At 34.5% G+C, this 13,692-nt stretch overlaps 1 protein-coding gene and 1 pseudogene across 2 annotated transcripts; one reads left to right on the plus strand and one right to left on the minus strand.

The window, feature by feature from the left end:
- Positions 1-1,080: 1,080 nt before the first annotated feature.
- On the plus strand, positions 1,081-3,208 carry LOC112096873 (annotated as a pseudogene).
- Positions 3,209-3,347: 139 nt separating this feature from the next.
- LOC18037304 (uncharacterized protein C630.12) lies at positions 3,348-9,678 on the minus strand. 2 transcript variants are annotated; one of them, XM_006426876.2, is made up of 14 exons: positions 9,436-9,678; positions 9,130-9,271; positions 8,972-9,022; positions 8,709-8,887; positions 8,485-8,620; positions 8,031-8,127; positions 6,408-6,467; positions 6,228-6,328; positions 6,007-6,041; positions 5,853-5,910; positions 4,529-4,603; positions 4,301-4,458; positions 3,943-4,197; positions 3,348-3,814 (listed from the first exon to the last, which is right to left on the minus strand). In XM_006426876.2, the coding sequence occupies exons 2-14, from the start codon at positions 9,256-9,258 to the stop codon at positions 3,586-3,588; spliced, it is 1,563 nt and encodes a 520-aa protein (XP_006426939.2). In that variant the 5' UTR covers positions 9,259-9,271; positions 9,436-9,678; the 3' UTR covers positions 3,348-3,585. The 2 variants fall into 2 exon arrangements, with proteins under 2 accessions (XP_006426939.2, XP_024036468.1); XM_024180700.1 differs by lacking the exons at positions 9,130-9,271; positions 9,436-9,678 and having other exon boundaries at positions 8,709-8,896.
- Positions 9,679-13,692: the final 4,014 nt, after the last annotated feature.

A 13,692-nucleotide genomic window follows, 5' to 3' on the forward strand; every position in this document is an offset into this window, starting at 1 on the left:
CTGAAAGTTCCAGCTGTTAATACACAATGAGTTGAACAATAATGCGTTGCTTTGGGATTATTTCAATAATGGGACAAATCTTTTACTTGTCCCCGCAAGAAAATCTCTGGAAGATTTTCTCTCACATTTTCCTCCTTTGGACCAAACGCACGTATTGTTAGTCCCCATTCTACTGTCCTTTACTCAATGGAACCCACAACCTGGGATTCCTTCTATAAAGTATGAACATCTTTTCTAGCTAAAAAGACAGTAGCCATCCTCGATAGGCTGCCTCTTGTGGAGGAATTTGCACACGTGAAACCGGACAACTTAATCTAAAAATATTACACCATATTCATTTAAATTTCATAAATCTGACCAGAAAAATGTATGTGCTGTTATAGGAGCAGTACGACGATCGAGGATGCTTGCTTTCGGATATCGTCTTTGTTAATGGGACAACTCTTTCGCTTAAAAGTGTTATTTTTTTTTCCCTCTCGTTTTCCCTCTTACCAATCAGAAAAAGAGGCCACATCCGATTAACCTTCTGCATGTATGGCTTTTAGTGTACTTAAGAGATGTGAAGCTTTATGGTGCGAAAATCAGTTAAGATAGTTACAGAAGTGACGATGTGGCATTTCTGACGTGTCTGGCCAGGTGGGACCCGTAGAAAATTGTGAATATCAGTTTAGATGGTTGCATTTTCTGGATAGAGAGTAGTTAATATGCAAAGTCATTTAACGAGAGAATTCTTGTAATTTCTATTGATAACAATTGTTTAAAATTTGACCCAAACTATTAGATATATTATTATTTTTGCCTCTTCTAGTTATATTATTATAATTAGATCCCTATTAGTTATTATTTAAGATCAAATGAAGAGGATCGTACTTATCTATTTTCATTCTTAAATACATGCATTCGCTTCAAAATTAATCAATTTCGGCAGTATTGAAGATTAACATAAGATAAATTTAACACATATGACATGAAATCTGTGGTTCGATATCTTTAAAAAGAATAAAGTGATCCAATTTATTAAATAAATTAAACAGTAATTTAATTAATATGGTATCAGATCCCATATAAAAAGGGCAGTGTATGAAGTTTATTTATCTTATTGGAATATTTCATACACTTCAATTATTTTGTTTTATTTAGTAGAATTTTCCTTCAAGTCATAGAAAAGTGATCATGAGCCACTAACAAGCAACTCCAAACAGACGAAAGGGTGGCCTCTTAACCATGCAATTTTTTCTTTGTAGGTACATGCACGACATTAAATAATAATGACACTTAAATTAATGGAGCTCGTGTGACTTTTTTACCATGCAAATGCTTAAAATTGTCACGTTCTTCTAAAATCTGTATCATCTTAAATACAATCATTCAATGACATTAACATGTAGAGGCGGAACGGTATTCATACGTCTCCAAGTCAAAAGAGAAAATGAGGGAAATTTAAAAAATAATAATAATTTTAAAAATTAATTTACTTACGTAATTTTTATGCTTTAATTTCCCCCCTCAGCTTTTACATTAGTTTGCTGTAGCCTACTAACTTTCATGCTTTAAAGCCCCACTGTTGGCATCTTCAATTTTATAGATTTATGCTACGGCTAGTCAAGTTTATATTTTTTTTCATTATGGCCCGTATTAAACAAAAATTCTGGCTCCATCACTGATTGTATCATATGAATACTGGATATTTATTGCAATGATCAACATGATTAGCATTTTTAAAATGAAACACATCTATAGAGCCATTAATCCTAAACAGGTACAATCTGGGCTAATTTGGTGCATGCAAATGAGGCATTTGAGAAAGGTGCCGAGCCAATAGCTACACATAAGCTCAATCTTTGATTTTTTATTATGTTTTGGGGAGTCGAACAAAAGATGAAGTGAAAATAAGGTTTTTGATCCTTATGCTGTGCCTTTGAGCGGCAAATGAGGCATTTGAGAAGGCAGCAAGCCATGGGCTGGGGTCAAACGTGATATTGTACTTGATGACAGACTATCATATAAGAGTTGCAAAAGAAACTCATATTCTTTTGGTACGGAATGCTGTTCTGAATTTCATGCCTATTTTGGGTGCTTTTCTCTCTGATTCTTATCTGGATCGATTCCTCACCATTGGCTTTGCTTCCCTACTCCAGTCTTCTGGTACAAGTTTTCAAATCCATTTTTACACAAGCAGTTTGTTTGAGAGATCATATTGAATTTTCGATGAAACAGGGGATGGTTAACAGCAATTATTCCACAAGTGAAGCCTGCCCCATGTAGCCAATTATCCCAACGCTGTGAATCCCCAAGCACAGGTCAAATGACTACTAATCTCTACATTCGCCCTCATGTCCATTGGAGCTGGTGGCATTAGGCCTTGTTCCTTGGCATCTGGAGAAGGTCAATTAGAAAGAAGAGATGATAGCCCCAAGAATGAAATGGTCGTGGACAGGTTCTTTGGTTGGTACTAATGCTTCCGCAGCTCTTGCTGTCCTGATTGCTTTCACCGGTATTGTTTACATTCAAGATCATCTTGGATGGAAATTTGGTTTCACAGTTGCTGCTATCCTAATGCTGTTGTTATGTTTCTTGTTTTCCCTTGTTTCTCCTTTATATGACAAGCTGAAAGCAAGCAAGGGCTTATTCACTGGCTTCGCACAAGTGGTGGTTGTTGCTTGTAAGAACAGAGAATTTCCCCTCTTCCGGTAGATGCTAGCTGGTGTTACCATAACATTAAGAGTTCGCTACTCATTGTGCCAAGTGACAGATTAAGGTAACACACTATTACCACTGCCTCAACTACATTTTTTAAATATGAAAGTTCGATGAGCTGTTTTCGCTTTTGTTCCTTATCAGATTTCTAAATAAAGCTTGCATCATTAGAAATCCTAAAGAAGAAGAGCTCAGAGCACTCATAAAGCTTACGCCACTGTGGTCTACAGGGATGATTATGGCAATAAACATTAGCCTAAACTCATTTCCATTGCTGCAAGCAAGTTCCATTTCTTCAAGCTTGCAAATTCCAGCCGGCTCTTCTAGCACGTTCTCAATTATTGCTCTTATCATACGGGTAATCCTTATTTAGAAATGGTTTTGTGAGTTTTATTAATTTGCAATATTCTGTTGTGTGTAGTTGGACATACGGACATTGCTCCAAAAGCATAAGAATAACGAGTGTCGGAGAAGGGGGGAATGGCTCAAAGGAGGAAGAAGAGTCATCTAATACTATGAAACAATACTTTGGCAATGAAGGAAATGGATTGAACGAGGAAGAAAGTTTATCCAGGCCCAGGAAATTTGCAGCTTGATTGGAGTTTATTATATAGGCATAATTGTTCTATTGAACGTATGCAACTGGGCGAAGAAAGTAAACCATAGTTACTGAATGTATGTATAATTATGTAAAGGCAAAATGAAAAATTCTATTTGAAAATTCGCCAAAAAACACACAGTTTCAGAGTTGGAATAAAAGGCCTACACATGAATCGATGGTTCCTGAGAAGTAATTCCTAATCCTGATAAACATGGAGTTTACAGTTTCTCAATTGTGCATCTCAAACCATTTAGGCAGAATCTCCATGTGCATGTTCAGATTCGACATCATTGGTCAATCCAATCCTTGAACAGCAACATCATGTAGAGAGGAATATTTACTACAGCAATGACTGTAAGCATTCGGAACATACGCACCAATCTATGGATTATGAACTTTGCTGTTGATTTGCTTGTTCTTGGTGGCAGATTTGTCATGGGATCATCTACATTCATAGAGATCTCTACCTCCTGAGCATTACCTTTCTTAGCTGTGTGCCGCATCACAGCATTACCCCTACCACAAAAAAATAAATAAATTAATAACTGTAAGAGAACATATACTAGTAACCAGAGATGCGAATCAAAGTGTATCACTTGTTATAATAAATGGTATCAGTAAATGAGAATATGGCGTTGAAGCACCTTTCCATTGTCCCTGATGTGTCCTTTGCACGAGTAATGGGAGTATTTGTGGCTTTTCGAACAAGGTGCATGGATCCTTCTGCATCCCATACCATCTCGTACTCACAATTCTCATCTTCAGTCTTTTCTTTGGTTCCAACTTTAAAGAGCTGTTTACCATACGCCAAAAAATCACTGCAGTGGCACCCAAAATTCACACCACCAGTTGGCCAAAAGAGGAGAGTAACGAGGGTCACTATGAACAGCAACAGATACCTGATATAATAAGCAAATACAGCAGGTAAAGATTTGAACAATACCCAACTGATAAGCTTAAATACAAAAGTGATCATTTTTAATCATCAACCAGGAGAGTTACCCTATATAAATGTGTGTTTGCATTGGAAGAAAACACAGACGAGTAAGAACTGCTTCTTCCAAATTGGACATGTTTAAAAGAGCTGAATTACTGGCAGATAATAGCATGAACGATGGATACAAGTTTCCCTGCTGCCAACTTATTGTCCCTACAGTGTGCTGCATATTATCATCAATTATATTCAATCTCTCTGTAAAACTTGTATTAGTCAAAATACTAACTGCTTACCTCCTTTATATGCTCATGGTTGGACTCATGGGAAACCGTACACTGGTCATGATCATGACCAGATAAGACAAGTACCTGCAAAACTCATATCATCATTGGACAGGCCTCTGCATCATAGACACAATTCATGCAATGGTGTGAAACGTCACAAATACTAAGGGCCCATCCCTTATTTTTACACCGGCACCATTTGTTTTTGTTTTCTTAAATATAAAGGAGACCTGTACAATCCAAGGTTATGAAAAAGCAAAGCAGATGGATTGATGCAATAACTTAGAACCAAAAAATTATATTTAGACCATTGAATAAAAGACAAAATATGAACTTTGGACTGGAATGAAGTCTGCACTACAGTCAATTACAGATAAGTCATAGTATTTATAACATGGGAAAAGACCACTTTGGTTAATTTCACATAACCCCAGCAAATTTTTAAACAATGACATACTGATCCATGACTATAGAAACCAAGGGCTATGTGCACTGTGAAGGCTGGGTGTGGTTCAACAACAGTGGATATCAACAAAATGGAAGCTGGGAAGTTTTTTTTTTTTTTTTGGGGTAAGAAGCTGGGAAGTATTTTGGTGGCAGAAAAGGCTTACTTGCTGGTTCGCAATGACTCTTCTGGAAACATTGTTGTCGGGATATTTTTGGTTTCATAAGCAGTATTGGTGAAGTTTGGTCACTGAAAACTGACCAGAAAAGTGAAACAGGTTTCCCTGCCGTGTGTTAGTTGCAAAAACGTATCAATCAGAGGTTGGGCTCTACTACTACTAACAGATTGGTGCAAAACCAATATACAAAAAAGAAAAATTATTTTCTAAAAGTTAGAGAAAATTAGCAGAATTAGAGAGAGGATAAAATATAACTTTATTCCAATAATAAATTATTATACAAAGTCTGAATTAATACTTAAAATAAAGCCCTATTTACACAGGTCATAAGTATGAAAAATACAGGAAAAGAAGTTTACCTCCAAAAAGAAAAATACCCGCCACATTATCAGATTTTGAAAATACCAAATTAGAAGCACCACTTCATTTTCTTAAATGATTTCCAAAAATGCCGTTCAAAACGCAATGCACTGGGATACTCCTAGGATAGTGAAAAGCAACATAATTCAAATATTTCTATTATTTTAAGTGTGATCGCCAAATTTGGGCACTCAGCCAAAATTTACATGGCATCCACCTTGACAGATATGCATAGAAGTCATCATTAGAGGTGTTATACAAAGAATGATGTCTTTACTATGTTTCCCACATCAGTATCAGCACAAAATAACCATACACCGGATCTACAAATAATGGTAAAGAGAACTTACAGGTTTAATCAAGTCGAGCAAGCGGTTTGATGATTCTTCAGTGATGTAATTTTGGTACCTGTATTACGGGACTATCAAATAGTGCTCTACTACTACCAATAGATTTTATTGCAATTCTGTCGTCCATTGCATAGAGAAGGAAGGATAAGCTTACAATATTTCTTGGCTGTGACCAGTACGCACGATCCGCTGGACAATAAAGTAAATTATTCAATTGAACATTCAAATACTGAAAAAAGTACAGGAATTCTGATAGAAAATTCCTCAAAATAACATGAAAATCACGGCAATGCCCTAAAAATGTATCTGGAACAGTAACTGTAAATAACATGTTTGCTTAAACTTTTAACTTCTCAAAAACTAAAAAAGTAATACCTGATTGATAATTGGAGAACTACGGTGAGGGCCACAAGGAGTCTCATCTCTCCGATACAATGGAATATGTGTCAATAATACCCTTGGAAGCAATTGAAAATCTGAAAGAATGTGAAAAAATATACATAAACTATTCCTATGTGATTAACACCATCCGGAAAAATAAGTTAATATAAATACCTATAGATACATTTTTAACAAAATCCCAAGTTGCAGCAGCCAGGTTTCCTTCTGGATGTCCTGTACACGGCATTAGCACTTGCATTATTTATGAACATTCTAAATTCTAAGGATATTCTAAGAGACACCAACCTATACTTATTTAAAAGTTATCATTTGAAGTGACTCATCTCAATTGCACTACAAACAACATATCTAATTCATTTTCCTTCAGAGATAAAATCCCTAAAAAATTCAGAGCAGACTACGCTTGAATTTACTTCCTCTGATTGAGCAGTCAACAACAGGTACTATGATAACAGAAATAAAACCATAGAGATTTTACGCAAATAATTATCCTAAAGCATGAAAACATAAATAAGGATGCAAATGGTCCAAACCTCTACAGACACAAACCTCAATAAACACTTCACATACAAGATTTAACGCTTCATTCCAAAAGATAATCAAGCAAATAAAAGTGCTTTATTCTCAAAATGCTAGAGAACCATCTTATGGTTACAGATTTTCTTAGGGCTTGAAATTATTTGCTGGAACTTACTGGTTGATTATGAAAATTCACTTTCTAATTGGAAAAAAGAAACAGGCATGAAAGAGAAAGTAAAGAGAAGTAAAATAATAAAATTGATGAAAGTTTGAAACAATGAGTAGTTACAATTTTTTTTTTTTTCAATTCTTCATTACCTGGAATAGTATTGTATCTAAAATCAGCAGAAATTTATGCATAACTCGTAGTATTAGCAAACCCCAATCCCCATCATACAAAAGCACAGATGTCTAAAGGGAACACAGAACTCTTTTAGAGTGCAGCAAAAAGCAGACATGCCCTAGTAGATTGCCATAAAGATTGTATTGACACCCTCTTGCTGCAAGAAATAAAGATTTTGTCTCAGACCAACAAGTTTTAATTACTTGGAGATTTCAAAAATGACATCCCTTCAATCAGTATTCTGAGGAAACTCTTTACAGGGAAGCACCTGCAGACACTAATTTTATCAAGTAGTGGTTGGCAAACTGCTTTTTACCTTAAGGCAGTTTGCTCTTTCAAAATTAATTGATTTTATCATGATTTTTTTATTCCCCTCATCTTTTCTATCCTTTTCAGGCAACAATGTTGGTTGGGGACACTAATGCTTTGAAGCCATCAACAGTCAACACAGATTAGGAAGTTTGAAACCAATAAAACAAATAGGCATAATCATGCTGTTGTACCCTTTTGCCCAAATTGATCTATTTCAATTAAAATGCAGCACCTAACATTTGATAACACTTTCCAATAAATAAAGTCCGAATTGCTGTCTTACGATAAGGTTCCAAATGTCTGTAATGTTTTATTTTTTATTAAAAGCGGCCATATCCAACAATGTTGACAGCAAAAATTAAGAAAACAGAAATTAGAAAATAACAAAACACAGTTAATCTATAGAATGAATTCTGTCGGTAACTATAGGTATCGCCATAATTCAAGATGTTAAATATAATTTCATAGATTACAGGATCAATGTACATGAGGGGGATGAAAAAGAAGTGATTCCAGAGTCATTAGAAGATATAAACAACACCCTTATTCTATAGTAATAGAACTAATGCCATGTCAAAGAAGAGTTGGCCACTTTAATTTACCATCTAGAGTTTGAGCATCGACAACAATGAACTCAACTTTTCCAACTGTAAATCGGTAGTTTCTCTTCCCAAATTCCTTTTCATAGCGTCGAACGATCTGTAAACATGTAAATTATAACTTAATAAACAAGTTATTTCAAGTCTAAGAAAGCACATATTTTACTATTGAGCATTGGAGAAGAAATTTTTTCAAAATACACATAACACAATCCACTCACCGTACTCAATTCAATGCATCTCATGCCCTGGACTTCCGAAAAACTTTGCATTTCAACAGGATTATTCACAAATAAATCTTATAAAACTTAAATTAATGACATTCACAATAAAAATTTGCCAATACTTTTTCATAATAAATAAAGTTTCATGGCAGACATATCCTTCAAGTAGCTCTAACTTAACACTTTATCTGAACAAAAAAAGAGTACTTTTTAAGATAGAAATGGCATAATACCTCTGGTTTATGAGAGAGCAGAGCTGCATAACCATTATCATGATTTCCAGGAAGAAAGTGAACTCGGATATCTCTGAATCTATCTTGACTTTTTAAGCCAAATATATGCTTAAAACGGTTTAAAGATTCCTGCCATCTAATCAGTGAAAGAAATGTTAAAAAAGGCAATCCTGGGTCAGAATTGTTTATTGAAAATGGAAAATTCTACCAAGCCTCGCTCTTACTCTTCATCAGACAAATAAGGACCCCCATCGAAATGATCACCCAAAAACAAAATCACATCAGGTTTAAAAGGCAGGATGGAAGCAAAGAATGCTCTGCGCATATACAAATCGGTAAAGAACTGTGCGACTTCTAAAGCAAGTGATTTTGGAGGCAAATGGAGGGAGGTTTTATCCATGATCTGTTAAAGCTAACAAATAATATCAGTAATTCAAAACAGAACTACCAGCATAGCAGCAACAGAGGGCAAGGGCAAACTAATCACCTGTGGATCCGTAATAACGGCAACTTTATCATAACCATCAACTCCATCCATCTAAACTCAAAATTACAACAAACATTAATACTATAGGAACAAATTCACATAAAAAAATTCATGCATTACAAAAGTCCAAAATTGATACGCTTTGTAAATGAAATTACCGATGAAGACGATGGCCACGAACAAGAGCGAAGAGTGGGAATCCAAAATGCAAACATCTCCCCGTAAAGAAGAGTTATGGTCCATGTCAAGCACAGAAACAATGTCAATTTATGATGCTGCTTCATCATATTATTACCTCCCCTACAGTTAGCAGCAACTTACAGAGAATTAGGGGGTCGTTTAGTAGCTTTCACTAAAATGCTTAACAAAATGAGGCACTCTTAAATTGCAAATTTGGTAAAATAGAAATCAAAATTACGAACAAATTAACAAAACCAGAAGAAGTTTGGATTGACCGCACTTGCCTAAGGCGATTGATCTCTCAACTCTCCGACCAAACACAAGTATAGCACCACCGTCACGGGCAGTGGCCGTCGCCAAATCTAGGCGTGGGATTCCTCGAATTCGATGACGAAGTGGAAAAATATTAGATAATGTTTTGTGAGAAATTGGTTTAGGGTTTGAAAAGCCGTTAGAAGGTTTCCGGGGTCCCAAATTTGTTGATTTTGTGTATGAACAGGGATGCGATAACTTTTTTTTTTTTTGGGAAAAGAGGGATGCGATAACTTGCAAAAAAAAATGAAATTGATGCAGGGGTTTCAGAAAACAGATTTTCGGTGGTTTTGAGAACGTTTTCAAAAAGTATTTTCATTTTTCAAAACACAAAACAATGAAAAATGAACTACGGAAACTGTTTTTCATTGCTTTGTTTGGGGAGGAGTGTAAATACTCTGGCAGCTAGTGGGGTCCACATGGGTGCTTTTCGATTACGCAGTCCTGGCAACTGTTGGGGAACTGACCGGAGCTGAGCCTAATTGCTGAGTTCGGTACACCTACAATTAAAGTTTGGATCTTGCTATGTTACATTTAAGGTAACATACACACCTAATAGTTGGCAGCCATGTGTCCTGAGGAGAGAGAAAAGGCATTGAAAAACAAGGCAGAGGAGTTGGCTGTAAGTTACATGAATTGTAACTTAGGCAAACTCCTTAAAGTTTTTAAAATGATATCATATCGGAGCAATCTACGTTACAGACGCTGTTAGCCTGTGAGTTGACAAGAGAATGTATGGGTGCGTGGCACGTGGACTGCGGATGGAAGGGGATATTATATATGGAACCTGCCATTCCGGTTTTCTTCGGGTGACAAAATGCTCTCCTCCCGGCTGTGCCAGGGTCATCCTCTTCGGCAGTATAAGGAAACTGCTTCAGATCCGATGCAACCATACTGTCATCATCAACCTTGGATTCACATATATATCTCTCATATTTCTTAGTCATATCTACCCACGAACAACCCATCATTTGTAATTTTAGTTATACACTTTCGCTACTACAGTAACTAATTCGTCTCCACCACGTCCCATTTGCTGGTATCTTCATACTTCTAGATGTTTTCTTTGCTGGTTATGGTTTGCCCAATATTTTTCATAGTCACCTGCTGATCTTTGTACTACTCCGACCAATTTTCACCGATATTTCACCGAAATTGACATTATCTTTAACACCAACCTAATTAAAATATAATTAATTCTGTTAATTTCTCTAGCCACGTGTCCTTTTATTACTTTTCACATTCGGTTGCACATTAACCGTTAAAGTCGGTTTCCTGTGCTTTGGTGATTTTTTCCCCTTATTTTTCTGACCGTCCATCTTTCTCTCTCCACATCCAGAGATTACAGGTCTGTTACTAACAGAGTCTGTAACGTAGATTGGTCCTATCATATCTTATACGTTTTCGTATACCTGTCAAATCACGTTCAGCTATTTTCTTATACGTGTCAAAATCACAATAAAAACTGAGCTCAGTTATTTTCGTATACATGTCAAAATCACAATAAAAACAGAGTTAAGTTATTTTCGTATACGAGGAGTGCTAGCAACAGTAGCCCTTATGGGCGACTGTTTCAGTCGCTTGTTTCTTGTGTTGACACGTGTTTTTCTTTTCAGTTCATTTATGACTATTTAATTTTACCATAATATCCTTATTAAATCTTCTTCCATAAAGCGCTTTTTTTTTTTTTTAAAACCAATCATGCATAATCCATTTATGACCATCACTCAATTCATTTTCTCTCTGCAGGCCAAACCAAACCAAACCCAACACCAGAACAGAACCGCTTTCCCAAGCGTGAAAGAGAAAAAGAGAATAATGGTGGCTGAGGCTCTCCATTTTATGGTGGCAACAGAGGAATCTCATGCATCCATCCGCCTTTTTCTATGAAGCTTTAATTTAATAAGTTCTTATGAAAATTTTTCTTTTTAGAAAAAGTTAAACAAAAACCCAGCTTAAGAGATGACTATCCTGAAATTTGCAAGACTTCTGATTTTTATTTTTTATTTTTGGTGTTATACTGAAGATTTTATTTATAAGCAGATCTAAGCCCTTTTTGAATGGTTGAAAAAATTGGAGCAACTTTCTGTTGGGTGGGTATTTTTGTTGGGGAAGAATGAAAGTGGTTCGAAGAGTTATTGATGAGTAATGGGTGAGAGTGGATTTGAGAGTGAGGATAATGGCCATTGATGAAATGGCGAAATCGAGTGAGTTTAGTGAGACAAAGAGGGAGAAGGCTTGAGGGCCCGAAATGGATGGAGGAAAAATTGAGGAAGAAAAGAATGAAAAATGGATTGAAGGATAAATCTGTAATTTAAAAATGATGTTTTTTTATAATGAATAAAAGTTTGGAGTCTTACGTAACTAAAAGTGGGGGTGAAACTTTTAAAATAATAAAACTGACACGTGTTTATTTATAGAGCGGCGACTGAGACACTCGCGAGTATCCGTAGCACTCCTCTTTCGTATACATGTCAAAATCACAATAAAAATTATTTTCGTATACCTATCAAAATCACAATAAAAACAGAGTTTAATTGTTTTCGTATACCTATCAAAATCACAATAAAACAGGATTCCGCTACTTTCATCTACCTGTCAAAATCACAATAAAAACAGGGTTAAGCTATTTTACTACGGTTTTTATCTTTTGTGATTTAATTAATGTTAAATTTAATTAAACACTCTATACTTTTTTTTATTCATAAAATATTAAAAAATATTATGATGCTTCTCACTTGCACTCTTTTTATTTATTATTGTTATAAGTATTAAAATATTTACTTGTTCACATCCAAGATGGAAAGCACCAATATAAATAAAAAGACAATAATACCCTTAAATTTATAAATTAAAAATAAAATGCCTTTCCCAAGCCATTTGAATCAATGAACTCAGCATCCGTCTCCAAGATCTGCTTGCAACTACTATACAAGCCTAGGATCTGCATCCCGTATACCTTCCAGTGATATATACTTTCCAGCCAATTGCAAGTAAAACACTTGAACAAAGATCACACCCATTTGCACTCTATGCATCAAAGCTAAAGCGATAACCCGACCAGAGGTCAAGGTGCAAGGGATGTACCTTAGATGCTGAACATACAAGACAATTCATGAATTTTCTGTAACTTGTTTTATTTTCGTCAGACATTCGTCAAGAAGGGTACTTTTGTCCTTTTAAGACTTATAAACAAATTTTAAATGAAAGAAGTGCAAGGGGCTCCTGTAAATTTGATAGTAGTTAAAACGAACCCATACAGACAACATGCTTATACATATATATTATATTATTAAATCAAAATATAATTTTATTTTAACGAAAGTAATTTGATTTTTTAAAAGAATAAATAATAAATGAAATATCTAATAATTAGTTATAATGCTGATACTAATTGATATGGCACATAAAAATCAAGTTAGTAGCGGCAGCAGCATTGTAATTATAAAATGGGACATTATCATTTTATTATTTAATATTTTTTAACATATCATTTTACCATCAAAATTTTTTAATAGTTACTTTTTCTTATTTAATATTTCAGTTTTTATCATTTTACCACTAAATTGTTAAAGTTAAAATTTTCGTTAAAGATTTTTTTTACATAAATTATAGTAAAAGTTCATTTTATCCCTAATAAACTATATAAGTGTAATTTAACCCTCTAAATTAAAATAAAATACAAAATTAATAAAATACAAAGAAACAATGCTTTTATCAATTGATTATTTTATCTATCTTCAATAATTAATTGATAGAATTATAAATATTATATCTTGTGAAATTCTTAAAATACTGAATCTATTGAAATTATTAAAATACCCCTGTGGCATCAACAAATAATAAAATTAATAATTTAGTGGTAAAATAATAAAAATTGAAACATCAAGTGAGAAGAAAGAATTGTCAGAAAATTTTGGTGATAAAATGATAGGTCAAAAACTATTAAGGAGTAAAATGATAATATCCTTATAAAACATATCCTTCCATTTTGGAAAAAAAAAAGGTTAATTATCTATTGTTTTTGGTACCTTTTTTTTTTTCAATGAAATTTGCGATTCCTTTATTCAGGAGGTAGACACACCATAAGTAGTTTGGTGTACATAATTGGATTGGATAAATATTAAGGATATTAGTTAATTAATATACATGATATTAATATACATGATACTTGCAAATGGTGAAAAGTCAGAAAAGAGAGAAATAATCTACAGAATAGGCCATATTAA

Source organism: Citrus clementina, unplaced genomic scaffold (assembly GCF_000493195.1).
Source record: "Citrus clementina cultivar Clemenules unplaced genomic scaffold, Citrus_clementina_v1.0 scaffold_7, whole genome shotgun sequence".
In the NCBI taxonomy this organism is placed as follows: domain Eukaryota; kingdom Viridiplantae; phylum Streptophyta; class Magnoliopsida; order Sapindales; family Rutaceae; genus Citrus; species Citrus x clementina.